Source organism: Schistocerca gregaria, chromosome 1, assembly GCF_023897955.1.
Source record: "Schistocerca gregaria isolate iqSchGreg1 chromosome 1, iqSchGreg1.2, whole genome shotgun sequence".
In the NCBI taxonomy this organism is placed as follows: domain Eukaryota; kingdom Metazoa; phylum Arthropoda; class Insecta; order Orthoptera; family Acrididae; genus Schistocerca; species Schistocerca gregaria.
In genome coordinates this window covers 910095538-910122514 of record NC_064920.1, presented here as the reverse complement: position 1 = coordinate 910122514, position 26977 = coordinate 910095538, and the positions used below count along the sequence as shown (strand labels likewise).

The 26977-nt window shown below is 37.1% G+C and overlaps 1 protein-coding gene across 10 annotated transcripts in view; it reads right to left on the bottom strand.

Annotated features, from left to right (window-relative positions):
• The window catches only part of LOC126275021 (GATOR complex protein Iml1), a 520849-nt gene that overhangs the window by 465991 nt on the left and 27881 nt on the right, over positions 1–26977 (bottom strand). For all 10 annotated transcript variants that reach the window (XM_049977169.1, XM_049977163.1, XM_049977164.1 and 7 more), the window contains exons 5-6: positions 19741–19881; positions 19520–19662 (exon numbers count right to left, since the gene is read on the bottom strand). In XM_049977169.1, coding sequence (XP_049833126.1) covers positions 19520–19662; positions 19741–19881 — 284 coding nt within the window. The remainder of the gene's footprint in view (positions 1–19519; positions 19663–19740; positions 19882–26977) is intronic.

The window sequence follows — 26977 nt, the reverse complement described above, 5'->3', positions numbered from 1 at the left end:
ATGGAGTTGATTGAGGATAAGGCGGCACCAAGTAGTGTTGCTGCTGGATGGCTGCCTCTAGCAAGGTCAAGTTGTCAATAGTTGAATGACATCTCCGAAAGCCACACTGAGAGGGGCTAAGGAGCTGCCTGGTCTCGAGCAGCCAAACCAGGCGACAGTTGACCATGCGTTCCAACATCTTACCGACACAGCTCGTCAGAGCAATACTTCGATAACTACTGGGATGCGTTCGGTCCTTTCCCGGTTTGAGGACAGGAATCAAAATCGCCTCCTCCACGAGGCAGGGTATGTGCCAGATAACCATATCATATTAAAACAATTCAGGAGGACTTCCTTGGATGGCAGCAACAAGTGCTGCAGCATGCTGTACCGGATTTGATCATGACCAGGCGCAGTATCATGAGCCACAGACAGCGCCAAATCCAGTTCCCACAGTGTGAAGGGGCAGTTGTAGGGTTCAGAATTTGAAGACCGGAAGTCCAAGTGACCCCTCTCGATGGCAGTGTGGTAGCGGCAGAAATCTGGATCACAGTTAATAGTGGGGGTTGTTGTTGTTGTTGTTGTCTTCAGTCCTGAGACTGGTTTGATGCAGCTCTCCATGCTACTCTATCCTGTGCAAGCTGCTTCATCTCCCAGTACCTACTGCAACCTACATCCTTCTGAATCTGCTTAGTGTACTGATCTCTCGGTCTCCCTCTACGATTTTTACCCTCCACACTGCCCTCCAATGCTAAATTTGTGATCCCTTGATGCCTCAAAACATGTCCTACCAACCGATCCCTTCTTCTAGTCAAGTTGTGCCACAAACTTCTCTTCTCCCCAATCCTATTCAATACCTCCTCATTAGTTACGTGATCTACCCACCTTATCTTCAGTATTCTTCTGTAGCACCACATTTCGAAAGCTTCTATTCTCTTCTTGTCCAAACTAGTTATCGTCCATGTTTCACTTCCATACATGGCTACACTCCAAACAAATACTTTCAGAAACGACTTCCTGATACATAAATCTATACTCGATGTTAACAAATTTCTCTTCTTCAGAAACGCTTTCCTTGCCATTGCCAGTCTACATTTTATATCCTCCCTACTTCGACCATCATCAATTATTTTACTTCCTAAATAGCAAAACTCCTTCACTACTTTAAGTGTCTCATTTCCTAATCTAATTCCCTCAGCATCACCCGATTTAATTTGACTACATTCCATTATCCTCGTTTTGCTTTTGTTAATGTTCATCTTATATCCTCCTTTCAAGACACTGTCCATTCCGTTCAACTGCTCTTCCAAGTCCTTTGCCGTCTCTGACAGAATTACAATGTCATCGGCGAACCTCAAAGTTTTTACTTCGTCTCCATGAATTTTAATACCTACTCCAAATTTTTCTTTTGTTTCCTTTACTGCTTGCTCAATATACAGATTGAATAACATCGGGGAGAGGCTACAACCCTGTCTCACTCCTTTCCCAACCACTGCTTCCCTTTCATGCCCCTCGACTCTTATGACTGCCATCTGGTTTCTGTACAAACTATAAATAGCCTTTCGCTCCCTGTATTTTACCCCTGCCACCTTTAGAATTTGAAAAAGAGTATTCCAGTCAACATTGTCAAAAGCTTTCTCTAAGTCTACAAATGCTAGAAACGTAGGTTTGCCTTTTCTTAATCTTTCTTCTAAGATAAGTCGTAAGGTCAGTATTGCCTCACGTGTTCCAACATTTCGACGGAATCCAAACTGATCCTCCCCGAGGTCTGCATCTACCAGTTTTTCCATTCATCTGTAAAGAATTCGCGTTAGTATTTTGCAGCCGTGGCTTATTAAACTGATAGTTCGGTAATTTTCACATCTGTCAGCACCTGCTTTCTTTGGGATTGGAATTATTATATTCTTCTTGAAGTCTGAGGGTATTTCACCTGTCTCATACATCTTGCTCACCAGCTGGTAGAGTTTTGACATGACTGGCTCTCCCAAGGCCGTCAGTAGTTCTAATGGAATGTTGTCTACTCCGGGGGCCTTGTTTCGACTCAGGTCTTTCAGTGCTCTGTCAAACTCTTCACGCAGTATCTTACCTCCCATTTCGTCTTCATCTACATCCTCTTCTATTTCCATAATATTGTCCTCAAGTACATCGCCCTTGTATAAACCTTCTATATACTCCTTCCACCTTTCTGCCTTCCCTTCTTTGCTTAGAACTGGGCTGCCATCTGAGCTCTTGATATTCATACACGTGGTTCTCTTCTCTCCAAAGGTCTCTTTAATTTTCCTGTAGGCAGTATCTATCTTACCCCTAGTGAGATAAGCTTCTACATCCTTACATTTGTCCTCTAGCCATCCCTGTTTAGCCATTTTGCACTTCCTGTCGATCTCATTTTTGAGACGTTTGTATTCCTTTTTGCCTGCTTCATTTACTGCATTTTTATATTTTCTCCTTTCATCAATTAAATTCAATATTTCTTCTGTTACCCAAGGATTTCTAGCAGCCCTCGTCTTTGTACCTACTTTATCCTCTGCTGCCTTCACTACTACATCCCTCAGAGCTACCCATTCTTCTTCTACTGTATTTCTTTCCCCTATTCCTGTCAATTGTTCCCTTATGCTCTCTCTGAAACTCTGTACAACCTCTGGTTCTTTCAGTTTATCCAGGTCCCATCTCTTTAATTTCTCACATTTTTGCAGTTTCTTCAGTTTTAATCTACAGGTCATAACCAATAGATTGTGGTCAGAGTCCACATCTGCCCCTGGAAATGTCCTACAACTTAAAACCTGGTTCCTAAATCTCTGTCTTACCATTATATAATCTATCTGATACCTTTTAGTATCTCCAGGGTTCTTCCACGTATACAACCTTCTTTCATGATTCTTAAACCAAGTGTTAGCTATGATTAAGTTGTGCTCTGTGCAAAATTCTACTAGGCGGCTTCCTCTTTCATTTCTTAGCCCCAATCCATATTCACCTAATATGTTTCCTTCTCTCCCTTTTCCTACACTCGAATTCCAGTCACCCATTACTATTAAATTTTCGTCTCCCTTCACTATCTGAATAATTTCTTTTATTTCATCGTACATTTGTTCAATTTCTTCATCATCTGCAGAGCTAGTTGGCATATAAACTTGTACTACTGTAGTAGGTGTGGGCTTCGTATCTATCTTGGCCACAATAATGCGTTCACTATGCTGTTTGTAGTAGCTTACCCGCATTCCTATTTTCCTATTCATTATTAAACCTACTCCTGCATTACCCCTATTTGATTTTGTGTTTATAACCCTGTAGTCACCTGACCAGAAGTCTTGTTCCTCCTGCCACCGAACTTCACTAATTCCCACTATATCTAACTTTAACCTATCCATTTCCCTTTTTAAATTTTCTAACCTACCTGCCCGATTAAGGGATCTGACATTCCACGCTCCGATCCGTAGAACGCCAGTTTTCTTTCTCCTGATAACGACATCCTCCTGAGTAGTCCCCGCCCGGAGATCCGAATGGGGGACTATTTTACCTCCGGAATATTTTACCCAAGAGGATGCCATCATCATTTAATCATAGGGGGGTAGATTCCGCAAAATGCATGGCCAGTGTCTGGGCAATGTCTCTCGGTGCCGTGAGGAGACATCCCTGATGAAGCAATGCCGTGACAGGTAGTTGGCTGAGTTTCCCGGAAATCCTCCTGATGGCTTCCCATACTTTCGTAGAACTAGTGGAGTAAAAGTAATCAGAAGACTGCTGACTCAAAAAATAAATACCTTCACATGTGAAGTAATATGAAATACTATTACACTATAGAACACAAGCATGAAGTACTTTTGGTTTAAACCCCTACATAATATACCCAACAGTCCACCTGCATAAATGGTTTCAATCTAACTCCACAGAGGGCAATCTCAATGCCAATGTAGAACAAACAGCCCACCACATGGATGCTCAGCACGCACTAGCTGCATTCATGATATTTTCTTTCTGATATTTCAGCTACATATACTTTAACCACAGAAGTAAGAACACCTTCAGAAACAGAAAATCAACAACCTTCTGCAGTAGCTAAGAAGGTGCCACCATTTTACCAAAATTAGAGTTTGCAGCTTTGGAATAGATTTTAAAATTACTAAACTGATATGAAAATGGATTAAACAGCAATAGAGTCTACCTGAACAATCTCCATTTTGCACATGAACTACCGTCAACTTTAGCAGAATTTTGATAAAAGGTGGAAGGACTCGATACAGAAAATGTGGAAGTAGTGTACAAAATTGTTCATATTTATTTACAGTAAGTATTCTGAAGGGTGTATATGAAGATCAGCTATGATATTTTTTTAAGAAAAAATGAAGAAGGGATGTTGCATTTTAGCATATAGTCAGTTTTGATGTCGTTAGAAACAAAACACATGTGAAAAGCAGACAGATTTTAATTGAAGTAAATAAGATGATGACAAATGTTTGCAGTTTGCCTGGGAAATTGAATTTTGTGTTCAAATGTAAATTCCATACACATCTGAAACAGGGTGTGAAAAACCAGCTTATAATGCAAGTTATAACCTACACCAGTGTGATATTGATTTTAAATGTGCAAATCCTCCAAAAATATAGTGCCTCCACAATCACTGGAAAGCAGCACTTCTCTATTAATGATCAGGGGCAGGTAGACAAATGAATGGGTGTGAGAAAAGACATGGGTTGAGGATTTCATAGAGACAATTAAGTAATTTCATTGCACATGGACCAAGGAATAGCCAAATATATAGTCAGATGAGAAGCCACTGAAACTTTTTGACAGACTTTCAAAGACAAAGAATGACCAAGGTTATTTTATTATATTGAAACACAAAACAAATGCAAATGTGTGAAAGCATTGAAGAATTCTGAACATTACTTAAAAGTTTCCAAAAGCCAGCATTAGCAAAGGATGTTCTCCAAACAAGTAATAAGGTATCAGACAACTATGCAGCAGTACATATAGAAAGGGTTGGTAACAACTAAATTACCTAATAATGTAGATTAGATTAGATTACATGTACTTTTTGTTGCATTTGATCCACAGTGGGGAGATCCTCTTGGAATGGAAGATGCCAGACAACAAGAATACACAAAAAATACTTACAAAATGCAAACAGATATGCTACTGTACCTTCAATTGATCACAAATGAAATTACGCTTCTCGATGTGTAATTAGTTTCAAAAAAAATTAAAATTTTTATGTATAAACGGATATAAAACTTATAACCAAATGTTAAATGTTCAATATGATTAGGTGCACATGATAATTCTTAGGCTACTGTAGCCACACATCATCAAATAAAAAAATTAAAATAAATAAATAAAAAACATTTTATAGCATTTATTTGCAATGATTGAATTACTGTAAACATTGGTACTGAAATCAGATTGTGTACAATACTCACACTATGTGACATTATTCTGCTAAGAAATTAATCAATGGGGTGGAAGGAGCTGGCTACCAATAAAGCCTTTTAGAATCTGCTGCTGGCATGTTACTGAATAGTGAATATGTTTATGAACTGAAGTAAGTGTCTTTAAATGTTTGTGAAAGTTATTCTTATTTCTAGTACTGGTTCCATTAACTGAACCGTTGTTTTGAAAAAGACAAATTTCATTAAAGAATAAATATATTGGGAAGCAGTAATTAGTATTCCCAGTTCCTCAATCAGATGAATGGGGAGAGCAGGAATTGGAATAGTCAGCAGGAATTTGATGTTAATCCTTGTTAACTGTTAATTAAATTACAGGGCATTTAGTAACCTAAATAAAAATCATAATTATTCTTCTGCCAAATTTTTTCTCACTATTGAGAAATTCTATGAAGTTATATGAAGTGGAAATAATGCCAATGCAGCATGAGAAAAAGTGATTTCAAAATAGGTGAAAAGCTGCCTAGACTGCATGTACAGTCGAATTTCTTTCGATCTCAGCCACCACTAAGAATGAAGAAAAAAAACATTGGTTTATGGAATATGTAAACAAGAGGCAGAAACCAGCCACCACTAAGAATGAAGGAAAAAAAAAAAAACAGTGGTTCATGGAATATGTAAACAAGAGGCAGACACACCACTAGTAAACTGCATGACACTTTATTAAAAAATACTGTTTTCAGTCTATAAAAAAAATTATGTATCCATATTTCTAGAATAGCCACAGAGGATTCTCTGCAAATAAAAGTGAAATGCTTCTGGTATAGAACACTCTTTAATTAATTGCAATAAGCATAAAATGAAAAAAACTTGACAACAATTGATAGTAACACCTGCTTTGGAAGATGGCCATGCAGGCAAACACATTAAAATATTAAAATCACCTTGCTTTTTGTTGGTGACCATGCCGCATATAATATAATAATGGTGTCAACAGTGATGGATAGCACTGGCCACAATGGGGGTGGGATATTAGGAGTAAACTGGGCATGGTGCTCAATCTGCCCCTTATTCTGGTTGTGTCACTTCACTAGTGGGAAGCAGCAGTAAATCACATTCGGTCTCCTCCTTCCCCCTTCTCTCTCCATGTTATTATTCCAACCTCAATAGGAGGCTGCCAGTTCTTACACCCCAGTATCTCTTTCCAGATCATAACTAATACGTGTAGCAAGTTTGTTTGGAATCTTTCCAGGGATTTAGGGTGAGCTTTCTGCCCATGTACAAACATGTCAACTATATTTCACAAATATTTAACAAATTTCAAACTTACTTGTACAGATATTTGATGTGTATCTCTAGCAATTTTCACCCTGCATTTTCATTTTCACATACCTAAATGTTTATTATGTTGTACCTTCTGCATGGTGTGTCTTCAATGATATGGTTTTGCAGGTATATCCTGCGGTACATGTGGATAGTGTCTGTGAAATGTACAGTTAGTAGTACAGAAGTAACAGATTGAAATGTCATGCTTCATGTGGCAGTTTTACTGCATTATTATCGAAAATGTACAAACTTACAAAGTTTTTTCCGTTTATCATTTTGTGGTGATTGTCAAGTAGAAAACGTTTCATAATGGTTTGAAATTGTGTGTTAAGGTTGTTGACGGTTACTAAGTGCTCTCATTCTCAAACACTGGATGAATAAAGTATGAGCATTTGTACATCACAGGTTACCTTGCTTTTCACCACCACCCCCTTTGATAGATATGTGGTTCTTATCCCCACAAGGATTCTTTCCATCGAGCAGTAAGTGATATCTGTATCAATTTTGGTTGAAATCAGTCTAGTAATTTAGGAGGAGATGAGGATCATCATACAAACACCTATATTTATATATGTATGGATAGAAAATGTATACCATATTCACGCGCGTGTGTGTGTGTGATGGTTCTGTACGCAACAATAAACACATTTCGATGAAAAAGTTATACCATCTTGTCTCACAATGGAATGGGATAAATATATCAACAGTTATGGTAATTACTTTTGAAATAATAAACAATTTCCTTTTTTTCCCCTCTGTCTCATTTTCATATGACTGCTCCTTAGATCTGGGGAAGATGTGGGTACCAGCCCAGTACTCACCTACTGGGTTGTGGAAAACCACCTAATAACCCCTTTCGGGCTGGCTAGCATATTGGCCTTCATTGTTAACCCACTGTGTAGATTCAAACTGAGACCTGCACACCTCTCCATCCTGGGAGACAGCGCATTACCATGTACAGCTACCCAGGTGGGTGACACATGTAGGGCTGTGGTAACCGTGGTGGTTATTGTGATCTTCAGTCCAAAGACTGGTTTGATGTAGCTCTCCATGCTACTTTATCCTGTACAAGCTTCTTAATTTCAAAATAATTACAGCAACCTACATCCTTCTGAATCTGTTTACTGTATTCACCTCTTGGTCACTCTCTATGATTTTAACCCCCCCCCCCCCCCCCCCCCCATTTCCCTCCAGTACTAAATTGAAAATCCCTTGATGTCTCAGGAGGTATCCCATCTCCTAGTTAGGTTTTGTCAGCAATATCTTTCCTCCCCAATTCTATTCAGTAGCTCCTCATTAGGTATGTGATCTACCCATCTAATCCTCAGCATTCTTCTGTAACAACGTATTTCAAAAGCTTCTATTCTCTTCTAGTCTAAACCTTTTATCATCCATGTTTCACTTCCATACATGGTTATACCTCACACAAATACTTTCAGAAAAGACTTAATGCACTTAGAGATGTTGACAAATTTCTCCTCTTCACAAACACTTTTCTTATCATTGCCAGTCTCCACATTATATCCTCTCTACTTCAGCCATCATCCATTATTTTTCTCCCCAAACAGTAAAACTCATCTACTACTTTTGGTGTCTCATTTTTGAACATAATTCCCTCAGTATCACCTATTTTAATTTGACTGCATTCCATTATCCTTGTTTTGCTTTGATGATATTCATCTTATATCCTCCTTTCAAGACACTGTCCAACCCATTCAATTGATCTTCCCAGTCCTTTGCTGTCTCACAGAATTACAATGTCCTCAGCAAATTTCTAAGTTTTTATTTCTTCTTCCTGGGCTTTGAGTCCTACTCTTTTTTCCCCCAGATTGAACATCAGGGATAGACTACAACTCTGTCTCATTCCCTTCTCAATCAGTGCTTCCTTTTCATACCTCTTGACTCTTAACTGTCATCTGGTTTGTAAATAGCTTTGTGCTCCCTGTAATTTATCCCTGATACCTTCAGAATTCAAAGAGAGTATTCCAGTCAATATTGTCACAAGCTTACTCAAAGTCTATCTTCTAAGAGGAATTGTAGAGACATGATTACCATGTGTGTTCTTACATTCCTCAAAAATCCAAACTGATGTTCCCCAAAGTCATCTTCTGCCAGTTTTCCCAATCTTCTGTAAAGAATTCATGTTAGTATTTTGCATATCATGACTTAATTCAACTGATAGTTTGGTAATATTCACCACCTGTCTCATACATCTTACACAACAGATTGAAAACTTTTTGTCATGGCTGGTTCTCCCAAGACAATCAATAGTTCTGATGGGAACTCATCTACTCCCAGGACCTTGCTTCAACTTAAGTTCTTTCAGTGCCCTGTCAAAATCCTCTCACACAATAACATCTCTCATCTCATCTGATCTTCATTTATATCCTTTTCCATTTCTAATAAAATTGCCCTCAAGTACATCGCCCTTGTGTAGACACTCTATATACTCCCTTCCACCTTCCACCTTTCAGCTTTCCTTTTATGCTTAGTAGTGGTTTTCCAACTGGGCTCTTGACCTTCATATAGCTGCTCCTCTTTTCTCCAAAGCCATGTTTAATCTCCCTGAAGGCAGTATCTTTCTTTTCCCTACTGCTATATGCTTCCAAACACTTAAATCTGTCCTCTAGCCATTCCTGCTTAGCCATTTTGCACTTCACATCAATCTCATTTTTTAGACATTTGTATTCCCTTTGTCTGGTCTATTTGCTTTATATGTTCTCCACGGATTTTTACTAGGCCTTGTATCTTCCTTCCTTTGCTGCCTTCACAATTCCATATATCAAGGCTACCCACTCCTCCTCTACCATATTCCTTTCCCCTGTTCTTGTCAATCACAGTCTAATGCTTCCTCTAAAAGTCTCACCAACCTCTGGTTCTTTCGACTTATCCAGGTTCCATATCCTTAATTTCTTACCTTCAATTTTAATCTACAGTTCATTACCAATAAATTGTGGTCAGAGTCCATAACTGCCCCTAGAAATGTCTTACATGTACTCATATGCCTATATTTATTGTTATATTACGTGGTCGATTAAATTAAAAAGTGTGTGGTTTTTCAGATTAAGTGCTCAATTAGACTAAAAAGTGAGTGGTTTTCTAGGTTGGGCTGATCATTTATGAGTTGTTTTCTCTAACTATTTTCTGAATGTGGTAGTTTTCTTGTAGGGTGAGAATGGGTTTCAATGTTTATCTTTATGATTTCTACATCTGTAACTCTGGTGGTAATTTTACGTGGATATTTGTGTAAATGTTCTGCAAATGTTGAATGATTTTCCTATACTTTAATACTATTTGTATCATGCGTCTAATGTTCTCCTGGTCTGACCTATACACCTTCAATCACATGTATCAAATCTTAGTTGGTATGTTCCTCATTTCTGATACAGATCTGTTTTTTTCTATTGCTTTTGAAAGTATTTTTAAATGAACTGTTGATTTTTGGGTTATTTTTATGCCTTGTTTTTGAAAATATTGGATATTCTGTGTGTGTATTTGTGCTTGTATGGTACTGATATAATGTTTTGTTTTCTTTTTCTTTTCCACTGTGTCCTTCCTGTTTTTGTGTCATGTATGTGAGGATTTGGATGATATGATGCCTGGCGTATTATTGTATCTGTTGTTGTCAGTTTTTGATATATATCAAATGTATGTTGTGAACCCTAACAGCTGATTTCAGCCGTATCTGAAGTCACATAGAGAATATTCATTTACTAAATACTGTCAAACACAAGCAAAAATCACCTTAGGGTAATATTGTGGAAACAATAACTATGTACTAAGGTTCTACACACTGTAATTTACTGCTTATTTTAATAGGAATGAATAAGATTACCTGGCACTTCTGTAGTTCGCAAAAATGTAATCACAAACATTGCAATGTAATTTATCAAACATTACTACCATCATATTTTAATGTAATATTAACACAAAAGTATTTCTATATAATGTTCTTAACGTTTTTGTGTGTTCAAAGCTACAGAAACAAGTTACCATGTTGAAAATGTACAGTTTATGGTGAGGGCATTATTAGGAAATGTAAATGAATCTAACTTTCTAATAACCAAGCCAGATACATAAGTTTTGCCTATATCACAAAATTCTATATTTAATTACATCTCCCAATATATGGTAGGAACACCTTTTTATTAATTAGGTTGGCTGTAAGTAAAGAAAGAAGTAACTAAATTGTTATATTGGACACCTCATATTTAACTACGAAAACATAAAAATTACTGTGACCTTTGTATTTACAAATGTTTACCTGTATTTTGTCACCCCAATTGTCAGCTCACTATAAAACTTTTAATTACAATGGAGGAAAAGATAGACTGCTACTTACCGTAAAGACAACATGCTAAGTAGCAAACAGACACAGTTAAAAGGCTTTCGGCCACTGTCTTCATAGGAAAAAGCGAAACAGACACCATTAATTCCCACAAACAAGCACACTTCACATTCACATGACCACTAACTCTAGCAGCACAGGTCAGAATATTTTGAGCTTTTAACTGTAATTCACTATAGTCTGTTTACAACAATTAACCCAGTGTAATATTTACTATAACACTGGCAAATTTTTGTAGCCAGCTAGTCAGTCTTCCATTGAACTTTGAGATAGAATCTATGTTTGCTGGTCCTAAAAATGTGATAACAAACTGTATTGTTTAAAACAGTGTAATTGTAAACTTGATTATTATACACATCATGTGTAAGGTCTGCAGATTTGAAGAATTTCAGATTATCTATGAGAATCAGTTGTTGCAGCAAAGAAGATAAAAATTAGGATACATATTCATACTTCAATGAATTTACCCCCTTGTCTGAGGAACTATTCAGAATATCAGCTATTCTAATGGACAACGAAAGTTTCTTTCACACTTCAGCAAATTCCAAAACGGCAAAATGTTTCAGTTGGTTGTTCTGAATCTTTAAGGTGACCTCTAAGAAATATAACTATTTTGCTCTTTTCCTATTGTAAAATTTATCTTATCATGAATTGAATTTATGTCTGTATGTAACTGGTCAATTTTACTACTTGACTCTTCTATCAGCACAAGAAGTCACCTATACATTTAGTCCAGTTTAAGAAGTTATACTTATCTGATGCTATTGTGTTAAATATGACCTGTTCTACATGGTCCATGAATATGTTTGCTATGGTTCTAGGCTCTACGGATCCTATAGGTAATACTTCACTTTGTAAACAGAATACATTATTAAAATGGAAATAGTTCTATTCTGTTATTACCTCTAGTAGCTTGACTGTTTCTTTGCTGTACTCATGTGGAAGTGTAGTGTGTCTCTCATGATTTTGTTCTATGATGTTTACTGTTTTGGTTATTGGCTCCACATCCAATGAGAGGAGAGTGGCTGTGGCTGCACGTCTTTTACGTAGTAGTAGTAGTAGTAGTAGTAGTAGTAATAGTAGTAGTAGCTTTATTCATCCATAGATCTCTTTTTACAAGGATATAGGACATGTCAAAGTATTTACAAATTTATATTAAAAACAAAGATTCCAAGACTTACCAAGCGGGAAAGCGCCGGTAGATAGGCACAATAAATAAAACACACAAACACACACACAGAATTTCGAGCTTTCGCAACCGGCGGCTGCTTCGTCAGGAAAGAGGGAAGGAAAAGGAAAGATGAAAGGATGTGGGTTTTAAGGGAGAGGGTAAGGAGTCATTCCAATCCCGGGAGCGGAAAGACTTACCCTACCTTACCTTACCTTACCTTACACACACACACACACACACACACACACACACACACACACACATATCCATCCATACATACACAGACACAAGCAGACATATTTAAAGGCAAAGAGTATGGGCAGAGATGTAAGTCGAGGCCGAAGTGTGGAGGCAAAGATGATGTTGAATGACAGGTGAGGTATGAGTGGCGGCAACTTGAAATTAGCGGAGATTGAGGCCTGGTGGATAACGAGAAGAGAGGATATATTGAAGGGCAAGTTCCCACCTCCGGAGTTCGGATAGGTTGGTGTTGGTGGGAAGTATCCAGATAACTCGGACGGTGTAACACTGTGCCAAGATGTGCTGGCCGTGCACCAAGTCATGTTTAGCCACAGGGTGATTCTCATTACCAACAACACTGTCTGCCTGTGTCCATTCATGCGAATGGACTGTTTGTTGCTGGTCATTCCCACATAGAAAGCGTCACAGTGTAGGCAGGTCAGTTGCTAAATCACGTGGGTGCTTTCACACGTGGCTCTGCCACCCTTTCATCTTTCCTTTTCCTTCCCTCTTTCTTGACGAAGCAGCCGTTGGTTGCGAAAGCTCGAAATTCTGTGTGTGTGTTTGTGTGTTTTATTTATTGTGCCTATCTACCGGCGCTTTCCCGCTTGGTAGGTTTTGGAATCTTTGTTTTTAATATATTTTTCCCATGTGGAAGTTTCTTTCTATTTTATTTACGTCGTATTTACAAATTTAGATCAATTTAAAATAAGCTGATTTGTGTACACATATATTCACAGACTTCTAGTTAGAGACAATCATTAGATTCACTCCTGGTATACAATACTTTTTTTTTTTACAAATAACTCATTAAATAATGTAATGTCACACTGTTCACTCATAACACACTCGGGTGCTCTCTGGGCTATTTTCTGTACCACAAATTCCCATTTGCTATCCTGAAAAACGGAGTCATCATCCCTCTATAATGAGTGAGATGTTGAGCTCAGAAAGAGGAAGAGTTGTTAGTATTGTGCTATGCATAGCTTGGGGGTAAGCATTTATAGAAAGGAAAAAAGAAGGAAAAAACATAAGTGAAGGTGTTATGTGGAATGTTGGATATATTATTATTATTATTATTATTATTATTATTATTATTATTATTATTATTATTATTATTATTATTATTATTTGTATAACATTTTTTATCAAACCCCTACTGTGTTTTAGCTAAGTAATCCTCCAATCTATAAAATGTATTGCATAACAGATACTTTTTAGCTGCCCTTTTAAATAAGTGTATTTTAGCAATTTCTTTGATCTCTTTTGGTAATTTATTGTACAGTTTTATTCCTTGGTAGAAAATGCCGTTTCGAGTTTTATGTTTATTTTTTCTTGGTAAATGTGTGTTGATTCTCTCTCTTGTTGCATGGTCATGGAAAGAGCTGTTTGTGCATTAATTGCCAATGTTATTTTTGATGTGTACAACTGACTGGTAAATGTATTCACATTGAGCAGTTCAAATACCCAGTATTTTGAACAGATCTTTACAATGAGCTCGTCTAGTATTTTTGGTTATTATTCTTATGGCTCTTTTCTGGAGTTTGAAAATTGTGTTCATATTTTGTGCATTTGCTCCCCAAAAGAGAATACCATAACTAAGAATTGAGTGTACATATGAATAATATGCAACTAAAAAACACTGCATGTTACACACTGATGACAGGATTCTAAGGGCATAACACGCTGATGACATTTTGTTTGCAAGTACCTTTGTGTGTTCACACCACTTGAACTGAGAATCAATATTCACTCCTAGCGACTTTGTATCTATTACACAGTCTATAAAGGTGCCATCTACATTTAATTCAAAATTGTCATTTTTCCTCTTCAAACTGAAATTCATGGCATCAGTTTTCTTTATGTCCAATGTCACTTTATTGCTTACTGACCAATCGTAAACTTCCTTGAGAGCTTCATTTGCTTTCTCTGCAAGGAGTTCTCTTGTATTCTCACTGACTATAATATTGCTGTCATCAGCAAACAGAATTTTTTCACCATGAGTAACGCTACTGGAAAAGTCATTTATGTATATCAGGAACATTATTGGTCCTAATTAATGCTACCTTGCGGAACCCCTATATTAATGTATTTTGGTTCTGATAAGTGTTTTACTAAATGTTTAGATCTATTTGAAGTATGTGTCATCTCTACTCTTTGTACTCTATCTGTTAGGTATTATCGAAAGCAGTCATTAGCAACCCCTCTTATTCCTAATGTTTCTAATTTATTTAATAGAATTGTGTGATCGACTGTATCAAACACCTTTGAAAGATCCAAAAAAATGCCTGTGACACAGTCATCTTCATCAAGAGCTTCAAGTACACCTTTTGTGAATTCTACTATGGCTGACTCTGTATTTTTGACACTTTGGAAACCAAACTGTGATTCGCTTAAAAGATTGTATTTATTCAGGTAATTCATTACTCTGTCTTTCATAATTGCTTCTATTATTTTTGAGAATGCTGTCAGCAGGGAAATGGGCTGGTAATTTTCTCTGTCTTGTGCATTATCTTTCTTAAGCAAAGGTACAACTCTTGCCTGTTTTAACTGCTCTGGAAATGTCCCTTATGTGAAGGATTCATTAATCATATTTGTTAAGGGGCCCCGTATAATCCCTATGCATTGTTTCAGTACACACACTGGTACTTCATCTAAGCCTACTGACTTATTTTTTAGTTTTTTAATTGTTTTACTGACTTCCTTCTCTGTGGTTGGAAGTAACATCATTGACTTTGGTGCAACATTATTTACAGGTGTTATATTTGTTTGGGGGAATTTTTGCTGTAACTTCTCTGCAATACTTGAAAAATGCTCATTTACATAGTTTGCTAAGTTGTGTGGATCATTTATTACTTTATCCCCTTCCCTTAGCAGTATGTTATTCTGCATTTGTTTGCCCCTCCCCGTTTCCTTTTTTATAACATCCGAAACTACTTTGCTTTTATTCTCTGTATTATATATTATTTTGTCATCAAACGACTTTTTTGTGGCAATCAGCACCTTCCTACAGGTCTTTTTGTATCCATGATAGTATATTAAGAATTCTGAATCATTGCGAATCTTTTTCATGGAACTGAGGTGTTTAAGTGTTTGGGAGGACTTCTTAATACCTGCTATTATCCATCTGTTTTTGTGACATGTTGATACAGATGTGTATACTTTTGGAAATGCCTTCTCAAAGTTCAATATAAACAATGTGGAAAATTTAGAGAATTTCATATTCACATTGGTTTCCTTATAAACTTCATCCCAGCTTTGTTTTTCTAGTTCTTTTGAAAAATCTTTATTTTGATTTCTGATAGATGTCGTTTGTAGGCTTGTAGTTTAGGGAATGATTCGATGCCTGACTTTACTGTTGTTATTTGACAGAGATGGTCTGATAGTCCGAGATCTTTTACAGCTACATCACATTGTTCCCTGTCCATATTTATGGCCACATTGTCACTTACAGACGAAGTCGTCGTGGTAACCCTTGTTGCACAATTGACCAATAGGGACATGACAAAACTTTGAAGGATGTTTATGAAGGTGTTACTGGATTCATTTATGATGTTAGTGTTGATGTTAATGTCCTCACACATAATTATGCTGAATTTCTTGGTGATATCAAGCCCTGTTAATTCAATAGCTGATATGTCAAAGTGTTTGTCTTTACTTACATTATTGTTGAATCAATTGTGTAGTGTTTTTTAAAGTTCTATCCTCTGTAGTTTCGTGATCAGATTTTCAACATGTGTCTTGAATGTGGGTATGTCGGAACATTTCTGTAATTCACAACAGCTCTGACTGGGATCTGTTCCTTATGAAACTTTGGTTGGGACTGGAACGAAGGTGCACTGTGATTTGTCTGTAAAAGTTTTCTTTTTTCATTGTTTTCCAGTGTATGTTCAATTTCTTTCTGTGTTTTTTTGTGATGAGCTCTTGTGTCTAATTGCTGTATTACTCTTTATCCATGAGGATCACTGTGTTTCCTTTATCTGATATATATGGTAGTGTTAGGTTGCTGTAATTTCTTAAATGTTACGGTGTCTGTACTGTTTTAGTTTCCTGTTTTAGTTTCCTGTGTTTCCTTTCTTGTAAGTTATTATTATATTTTCAATGTCATAGCTTACCAGGTCTCTTGTCAGACCAACATTTACCTGACTTGTTTTGTTTCTGTTTCCTATGTGAGAATGTTTTCTGACTCAACTAAGAGGTTTTCTTGTATTTTTCAAGTATTTATGTACCGACATTGTATGTCAGACCTTTTCCAAGCAGTTTCATTTCTTCTGTATGCAACACGGTGTCTTGGACAGAACTGATGTTTTTTATTTCACTGGATGTAATTTGTGACTTTTCTTTGGGGAGTTTCATCCTTTTTTTTCTATGACTGTACACATATGACATCCAACCTTGGTAACAGCAGAAACTGGTGTTATTATTCACAACTTTTATTTGCATTTAGCCAATTTTTTTGAACTATTTGCCTCATTTTCTGCACACTTGCAGAAATGTTTTTAACCTGTATGTTAATATATTTAGCTATAATATTATATGATCCGCAGCTATTGTTAAACTTTATATGTTACACAGTTTTATGAACGCTGAGCTGTATTATTCTAAACTTCATGAGGAGGCCACTTGGGAATGTCTGTTAGGATGAACATAATATGTTTGCAATACAACATAAAAATGTAGTTTCAAATAAGGCAAAAAACAGCCAAGAGTGAATGTACAACCAAATTTCTTTCGACTTCAACCTCAGCTAGCAATGGAGGAAAAAGCAGTGGTTTGTAGAACTGCGAACAATTGCAATCCATAAAAAACAAAAATGTACTACCATATTATGATCCATATTTCTAGAATGACCACAGAAGATGCTTATTAGTAAAAGGGAAACACAGCAGACAATGAGTAGTTAGCTGTTCAACTGAAAATTGAAACCGACTTGAAAATCCACAAAAATAGCATCCCTAATCCCTTAGAAATGTGATAGATATTTCCCAAGTCTTAACAATCCTCATATGAAAAAGCAGAGGGCCTATCTGCAGATAAACAGCCTTCTGCCTTGTCTCTATATAATTTGTAAGAAATGTTAAAAATAAGGCTTACTGATATCCATATTCCACAAACACTACATAATCAATAGTGATTGGTTATGATGAGCTACAGCACACCTTAAATATTGCACTAAAATTACACCATTTCACTTCAAATTTGAGACAGAAATTGCACCAAAATTATGCTATTTCTCTTCAAATGAGATCTGGAAATTGCACTAAAATTACACCATTCCCCTTCAAATTTATACTGGTACTCAAATAAAAAGGACAAAAACATGTATTGTAGCATTCTCTTTCCATGGTAACTAGAAACCAGTGTTAAGTACTGAAATGATAGTCAGCCCCACTATGATCAACTTAGAGAAGCACCCTAGTTGTATGTTTACTACTGTGCATGCTCTAATGTGAAGTCAGCTCTTCCGGCAGTGCTCATGGCACCAGATCAGTATTTTTCTTTGAAATTGGATGTAGCATACTGAGCAAGCGTACAGTAAGTGGAATTTATAAGGCGCCATTGCTGTGACAGCAGCGTGTCCGGGTAATCTAAACAACAGATTCCCAATTCACCAACCCACGATTCATTTCCGCTGTCGCCAACCTTTTTTCCATTTTATTTGATTCCTCAGAATATTAAACGACTAGTGATAATTACATTACTACCCCTTGAAACTCAAAAGGCTCAAGGGCAGCACGATGTAGCACATTCATATAATTTTGCACGTGTTGCCACTGTACATAAGGAAGGCCCCTCTTTCCAAAGCACACAACAACAAATCACCAGATTATGTCCTATTAGTAATCTAGTGACGAACAACTTCATCTCACTGAAGTTACCAGGGGAGATGTGTACTAGTAAGTCACTGATTCCATAAATTTCATCTTACTGATTGTTGAACCTGCCTGAATAACCATTTACATTAGTACGTATCTTCTGTGACTTGGTGAGGAGCACCAACCACAGCAGATTAATGATGCATCCCGGTGCACTGGCCACCTTGGATGTGCATTTTAACCAATTTGCCACATCCAACTAGGTGAGTGTCAAATTGGCACCAATATTCCGCCTCAGTTGCACAATTCAGAAAATGTAACACACTTTAATGTGGGATAATAAATAGTAGACACTGAAAGTCGGGGTGCATAAATTTCATCCAAAGGGTTGAAGGGGGTGAGGGGAGGAGGTGACAGGAAGGGCATCCAATCACCCTCTACCACAAACATTTCCAAATCCAAAACTGAACTTGTCAATTATGTAATGATATGGAATAAAGGTTCCATTTTCTAACATTGCCCCAACAACATCATCAATTACAATTGCAGTGGGCACACCATCATCAGAGATTGGATTGTGGATTGGTGAAAACATATCACACTGTCAGATGAATCAAGTTTCTTGTTATGCCAGGTCATCAACCAAGCAAACAGCTGCCTCAAAACATGCACTGCATCACAGACATATGCCAGTGAGGGCAAATATTATTGTATGGGAACATTCCCCGGGGTGTCTTTGAGACCTAAGTTGGTAATCAAAGGCACTATGAAGTTGTGGATAAAAGTGAACTTTGTAGTGGATCACTTTCAACCCTTCATTCGTGAGGTCTTCCCCAACAGTGATGGCAACTTATAGCATGATAACTGACCATGTCACAAAATCAGAATTGTGCTACAGTGGTTTGAGGAGAATGACAGTGCAGTCACACTGATGTCTGGGCACTGTAATTCACCTGATCTGAATCCGACAGGACACATCTGGGACACTACTGGTCACCAGCTTCATGCCCACAAATCACCAGCTTGTAATTTAAGGGAATTGTACCACCTGTGTAGAGACACCTGGTGCCACATACCACCGGAAACCTACCACAGACTTGTCTAAACCCCACAATACAGAATCGTTGCTGTACAGCATTCCAGAGATTATTATAATGTTATAATGTTTTGGCTTATCAGTGTATTTTGTGTAGTCAAAAAGGATTTAAGAGATTCAATAGACATAGGTACTTTTTACATATAAAATTAAAAGGCAAACCTGTAGAAGTCTTCATAAAATCTCCCTTTATAATCCTGCTGCAAACATTCATTCATATATGACGGGAACTCTTCAAGACTATTAGCCCTGTAAAATGTACGCGAAAAGAGCACAATTGTAACTTCATGATTGCTCCCGTTCTTCTGCAAAAACAAAATTACTTTTATCAGACAACCATGTAAAATAAAGGAGAAGCAACGAACACCAGAAAAAATACCAACCTTCCACTTCTGAAAGAGATCAGCAAGAAAACCATTAACAGCTTTCTCAAAGTACAGATCACCATGTATGTCAAAGTCCCACATTTCTGAGCTCATCTGGATAAACAGATATACCATACTTGTGGATGAACGAAACACAACCTAGAACATGACATACAGGTTTCAGAATTGTCAATTGATCATACTTCCACACTTACAATAGAATACCGTAATGTGTATTATCAGAACTACACAAAGAGGGGACACCAAACTAATAACTTAAGATACTCAGTTTCAATACTGCAATAAACAAAAATGAAACATGATTTTTCCATTACAAATATTGTACAATAATAAAATATGGAGACATATTTTGTTTGTGGAGTAATTACGGAACATTTCCAAAGAAGATATGACTACAAACCATCATAACATTGTAAGTTTTTATAAAAAGCAATTTCTATTACAAGTGGGAGAAATATCTACGATGTTTTACGCAGTATTCTGTAGCTGTAACCTCTGAAGTTCAAATAGGAGCAACTCTAAACAACAATATTTTACACATTTACAATTGATTTGTTTTTCAAGTGCAGCTATGGATGGCAGAAAATTCTTCTTCTGTTTTTTAGCAACCCCCTTCACTATATCAAGAAATACAGACACAGTAGAAGTTCATTTCAAGATTCAGTTTACACAGTCAACAAGAATCATCTCTTTCAAGTCTACATCTACATGTGTACCGGGCAAACCATAAGGTGTGTGCAAGAGTGTACTTAGCATGGTAACCTATGTTAGGGTTTCATTCTTTCCAGTCCCTTGTGGAGTGCTGGAAAAATGATTTTTTAAATAGATTAAGAATGACTGAAAAGGGCACCCTTTACAACTAGGCCTATAGTGAGCATCATTTGGGAAGCCAGTCTAATTTTTAACTGTTCTGCATATCCATATCCACCAATCATTGGCAGACAACAAGGTTAGTCCCTTCCCAGGAACTTTTGCCACGACTAATATTAGGTGTCGATAACTGATATTTTCCAGACTGCACAATCATACCCACACTTCAGTGGCAATACAGTCTGATTCAGCATTGGTATTGGAGCAGCAACTGTCCCAAGAATGCAAGGACATTGTTTATCTTGTAGATATGAATAACTATTACTCATCTTTTACAACTGAATTTTATTTTTTTACTAACAAACTATTTTGTAAAACTGCTTCAAACAAATCTACAGAGACAGCCATGCACACTAGTGTGATGCTGTCAGGAGGTGGGAAAAAGCACCAGCTCCAGATCGAATACGCCCTGAGGATTAACAATAACAACAAGTGCGCCTGCCAGCCTGGAGTAGTTTCCCCACATCTGACTAGGTGAATATTGGGCTGGTACCCATGGCTCACCTCAGTTAAACTATTTGCGAACATTTAGAAAAAAGCTTTCGCATAACACTAAATGCCAACAGATGTGGTAGGCCTACATAAGTTACGATGGGTGGTGACAGATGGTCATCTGCCATGCTCTGCCACTCACATTCCAAAATCAAATAAATAACTTGCTGACTTCATGAAGACAGGGGATAAGGCCAGGAAAAAGGAAAGATAATTGCTTAAGGCATCTTCAACAGTCTACAACAGAAATAATCATAATATTTATTTTCTTTTGAATTTCTGAGTGTCATTCTCTTATCAGTATGTTAAGTCTTAAATGTGACTGAACCAGAGAGAAGGCAATCACTCATTTGGATCTTCTCCAACAATACTCATCCCAAAAAAAAAAAAAAAAAAAAAAAAAAAAAAAAAAAAAAAAAAAAAAAAGCAATGTGAGCAAAAGAATGCTGTGAACCACTGTAAGTGGACATGGTGACACACACTATCTTTGAGAAAGATTGTAGTGTGAAAGCATATTAATAAACTTGAGTGTGCCTGCCTGTGCTATTATTAATCACATAAGATGAATATTTGTGGGATATTACATGAACAGCTCCTCACAGCATTTGTTAGGGTAACAGAAGAACAGTCACTTCTGCAACAATAATGGAACAAGGTTGGCACTCTTTGATTTCTTTTCTTTTTTCTGAAAATGAAAGAAACTAAATATTTACAAACATCATTTTGAGCAGCTGAATCTTTCTACAAATTACCTTCCCCAGAAAGTATCATTGTGATATTGGGTTGGTGCATAACTGGTGAAATAGCATCAGAAGTGCATAAGGAAGAAAATAATATGGTGGAAAAAGTAGTGGATAGATTAAATGGAGTACTATTAGAGGAGGAAGAAGGGTCAGAAGATGAAGAAGAAGAAAATGATTTAAATACTTCTGACAACACCTTGGATAGGGTTGCAAAACAAAGATGATATGGGGGGTGAGAAGTCATAGAGATGTTTTGATTTGTATACAGTGGACCGTATAGTAAAAGCCACCACTACTAATGAAGTAAAAGGGGATCCATTTAGGCTGAATGTACTTTCCACAGAAGCGGTACGTTTTTACAGGTGTGAAGTAGAGCAGGATTTGTTAGAAGCACCTGAGTCTGTAGTTAGATGAGAATATGTTGAACAACCTATCACTGAAGTCACTGTGTTTAAAGAAAAGGTTCCTTGCTTAATAGATAATGGTTCTGAAGTTTGTGTAGTGTCCCAGAATTTTGTGAATGCTCTCCCTAAAAGTAAGCAAATAGTGATAATGCCCATGAGTGGGCTGAAAATTGTGGTGGCCACTGGGAAAAGCAAGAAGGTGGTTAAACCGGAAATATTGTTACCAATCATAATTAGTGGAGTACAAATACAATTAAATCTTTTGATTATAATGGACTCAGTGTTGAAACGTTGGTAGGTGTCTATTTCTTACACAAATATGAAGGGTAGGTTAATTTTGAGACAAATTAGGTCATTATTAGAGTACATGAAAAACTGGTAGTTATTCCCTTCATTGGTAAAAGACATTGTGTAAATAATGAACAGAGTGATATTCCAGTAAGATACTGTAGGACCACAGAGGTGATCAAGGGCTGTAATGAATATGGCTAAAGAAAGGAAGTAGATTCTTCTGAGATAGAAAATGTCAGAATTAGGATCAACGAAAATTTGGAAGAATTAAAGGATTTTACTGACATACAAAGAGATGATTGAGACAAATTTTGAACAACCATTGTGAAGTGTTTTCAGACCAAGCCAGTTTAGTTTGGAATTGTGAGTGCTATTTAACTGTGAAAGAGGATGCACATTTGTTCCGAAAACCATTTGCTTTTCCAGAAGTGCATATGGAAGCCATCTCAGATGTGATACAGAATCTACTCGAATGGGGAATAATAGAAAAAGTGATTAGTGTATATAATAAACCATTGTTTGTAGTACCTAAGAAGGATGGTTCCATTAGGCTTGTTTTGGACACCAGATCATTAAATAAAATTATCTTGCCAGAAAGTGATAGGTCTAAAAACGTAGAATAATTTGTGGTGTCACCGCCAGACACCACACTTGCTAGGTGGTAGCCTTTAAATCGGCCACGGTCCGGTAGTATACGTCGGACCCATGTGTCGCCACTATCAGTGATTGCAGACCGAGCACCACCACACGGCAGGTCTAGAGAGACTTCCTAGCACTCGCCCCAGTTGTACAGCCGACTTTGCTAGCAATGGTTCACTGACAAAATACGCTCTCATTTACTGAGACGATAGTTTAGCATAGCCTTCAGCTATGTCATTTGCTATGACCTAGCAAGGTGCCATTATCAGTTACTATTGATATTGTGAATGATGTACCATCAAGAGTGACATTTGTCATTAATGGATTCAAGTTAAGTATTCCTCCAGCTACGTCTGTTTTTCTAAATTCTAATTTCCTTGTCATGTTCCAGACCTCACTTCCGTGAGCTAAAACGCGTGCATTTCGGCCTCCTTTAGTAAAATGGCGTTGGCTCTCTTGCCAACCACAACAGAATTATTACAAAAATTTAAAGGTGCAAAATTTTTCACATCCATGGATGCAACGTGTGGTTACTGGAATCTCTCGTTGGCTAAAGAATCTTGAAAGTACACAGCTTTCCTGTTTGAGGGGAGATGTTACCAGTATAAGGTAGTGCCTTTTAGTTTAAATATCAGTGTTTGTGCATTTGTTAGAGCAATGTCCCAGGTTGTATGTGGCCATTTGTTAAGGGGAATTATGTGGACGGTGTATTAATTTCGACTCCCACTTAGGAAGAGCACTGCCTGTTGTTAGACAAGGTGTTAGAAGCAATTAAAACAGGGGGAATGAAATTGAAATCTGAGAAAACAGAATTTGTTAAGAAAGAAATTAAATTGCTGGGACATATAATTAGTGGTGTTGGGATTATGCCCGATCCAGGAAAGATAAAAGCCATCAGAGATTATGCAGTGCCAACCACACATAAAGAATTAAAGGGAATGTTTGGACTTTTCGGAGTTTAGCAAAAATTTGTACCTGGTCTGTTATTTAATGCACCTTGTCTGAGGGAACTTTTAAGTCAACACAGGAGTGTCAAACAGCTTTCAAAGAACTTAAAGAAGCACTAGGTGAACAATCAGATTTTGAACCATTCTGACTTTTCAAAACCTTTTTGTCTAGGATCAGATGCATGTGATTACAGTCTGGGGGTGGAATTATTGCAGATCAAAACAGATGGTGAAGAACACGTCCACAAAATGATCGCATTTGCAAGTTGATTGTTGCAACAAGCAGAGAAAAACTGTAGCATTTCTGAATTGGAAGCCTTAGCCATTATTTTCGGATGCTGCTGAGGCTGCTAAGTGTTCAAGAGAGAAGACTTTGTAAGTTTTAAATTTGATTTTTATGATTGTTGAGAAAATAATATAGTATAGGGATAAATAATGAAAGATACAGAGGAGACAAGTTTATTCAAATTTAAAATGTACTGAGTTACCTTGTGGGGAATATGAATAATCAAATATGAAACTTCCTAGTCTCGTTTTATAAGCTCTTAACAGTCTCACTCTTCACATTCAGAAAGCTAGTGTTCCAGTAGATGACTAAAACGTTAATCAGTATGATAAACGAATATGAAGGAGATGGTAAAGCATACAGTAATGTGATTAATTTTCCGAAGTCTATGACATGTAGAGACACTGTAAGAACTGTTTTCAAGGCAAGAAAAGATTGCCTGCATAATGAGGTTTCAGAATTGCAGAAGGTGGTCTGAATAAATTTCAGGGTGTTTAATGATTTTGCATTCTCATGTATGATGATATTTTTCAGAGCTGCAGATGGTGGCAGAAATTTATTTTCAATATATTTAATGATGTTGTAATTTTTTTCTTGGTGTATAAAGTTAAGCAGTAAATTTTTCTGAAAGAAAGTAAGAGTAAAATTTTGAATCAGCAATATTTGTAAGAGTAACTTGCTCAATGATTAAAACAAATTTTGGAAAAAGAATTCAGTAGTAGTGCTAATTTCGGATACTGTTAAAGATTTGAGGGAGACAGTTAATTCATTTTTCACTGAGTTAGTTAATACTAAATGACTAAATGCAAAGAAATTTTGGATTAAAAATGAATATGAATTTGCCCAAGAAGGAGTTTTTAGTAAAGTGAAACTGTTACTACAGTATAATTTAAAAAAAAAAGTTATTAAAAAGTTCATTGAAGAAACATTTACTTCTGAATCTGAGAGTCAAGCTTTGAGCAGCATACCACTAAAACTGTATTCAAACATTACAGGATTGTTTTCCATACTCATCCCATTAACTCACGTTTCCACATTTAGAGCAAGCTGCCATTTACACACCAAGTAGAAATTCCTTGCAAGTCATCCTCCTACAGTCACTTAAACGCTACATTGCAGAATCATTAGCAAAGAGCCACAAATTGCTGCTCCCCACTACATGTCAAATTGTTTATATATTTATAGTACAAGACTGGTCCTATCACATTTTCCTAGGAAACTCCTGACAATACTATCGTCTATGACGAATATTTACAATCCACAAGAAAGTATTTGATTCTATTACTTAAAATGTCTGAGTCACTTACATATCTGAAAAACTATTCCCTTTGCTCGGACCTTTATTAATAGTCTGCAGGGTGGTACTGTGTGATCTGCTTTCCAGAAATCTAGAAATACAGAATCTGATTTCATCCATGGTTCACTTGATATCATTCAAGAAAAAAGTAAGCTGAGTTTCACACAGGTAATTCTTTCTAAATCTGTGCTGATTTGTGTACAGAAGGTTTTCTCTCTGAAGGAAATTTATTACATTCAAGCATAGAATATATTCAAGAATTCTCCAACCAATCGATGTTAAGGGCATTGGTCCGTGATTCTGCAGGACCCTTCTTAAATACTAGTCACCTATCTTTTTTTTTCCTAGTTGTGTGGTAACTTGGCTCTTGGAACTGGCTGAGGTAGACATGATAAATACACCTAAATAAGAAGCTAATCCAAAAGATTATTTTCTGTAAAACCAAACAGGGATGAACTCAGACCTATTGACTTATTTGTTTTTAGCTCTTTCGGTTGTTTTTCAATGCCGGGGTTGCCAGTTTCTGTGTCCTTCATACAGGAGAATGTGCAATGGTCAAATCACCAGGCCCCCTACTTGTCACTGTTGATGCTACATCTCTATATAATAACATCCCTCAAGCACATGGCCTTGCAGCTATCGAACACTACGTCTCACCAAATATTATCCCAAACTTGGCCACAGCTTGTGCCCTAGTGGTTAGCATCACTGCACACAGAAGTAGTGTGTGACAAGTTGAGAATTTCAGCTGGATGTGAAGCATGCTTGGATGGCTAAAGTGGTTATAGTGAACACACACGTACTGTGGGAAATCTGGGTTCAAGTCTCAGTTTGTACAAATTTTCACTTGTCACCACTGAATTATTTCAGTGCCCTCATATGGCTGACTTCAGTATTTCTCTTTCATCATCTAGATAATGGGAACCAGATTTTAGTCCCTGCTTGATCGGAGATTATCTTCACTTGGCAACTGTGTGTTTGTATTGTCCTAAGGTATGTATCTCATCCTCATGGAAATGCAAGTTGCTGAGGTGTCAATTAGTAAAGCTTGCACCAGGTAGCCGAACAATCATTTCATTTCATTTCCTCCATGACTGGAGCAACTGAGCTATACCCTTCACCGGGACTTTGATTATCTATCATGATGCCCAGAAATGTGGACATCCTATCAAGCTCCTTCCAACCCCTTTTAAAGTGGTGTTCCATCCCACCCCATCAGAGACAGGGTCAACTGCACAAGCAGCCATGTCACAAACCAGCTGTGC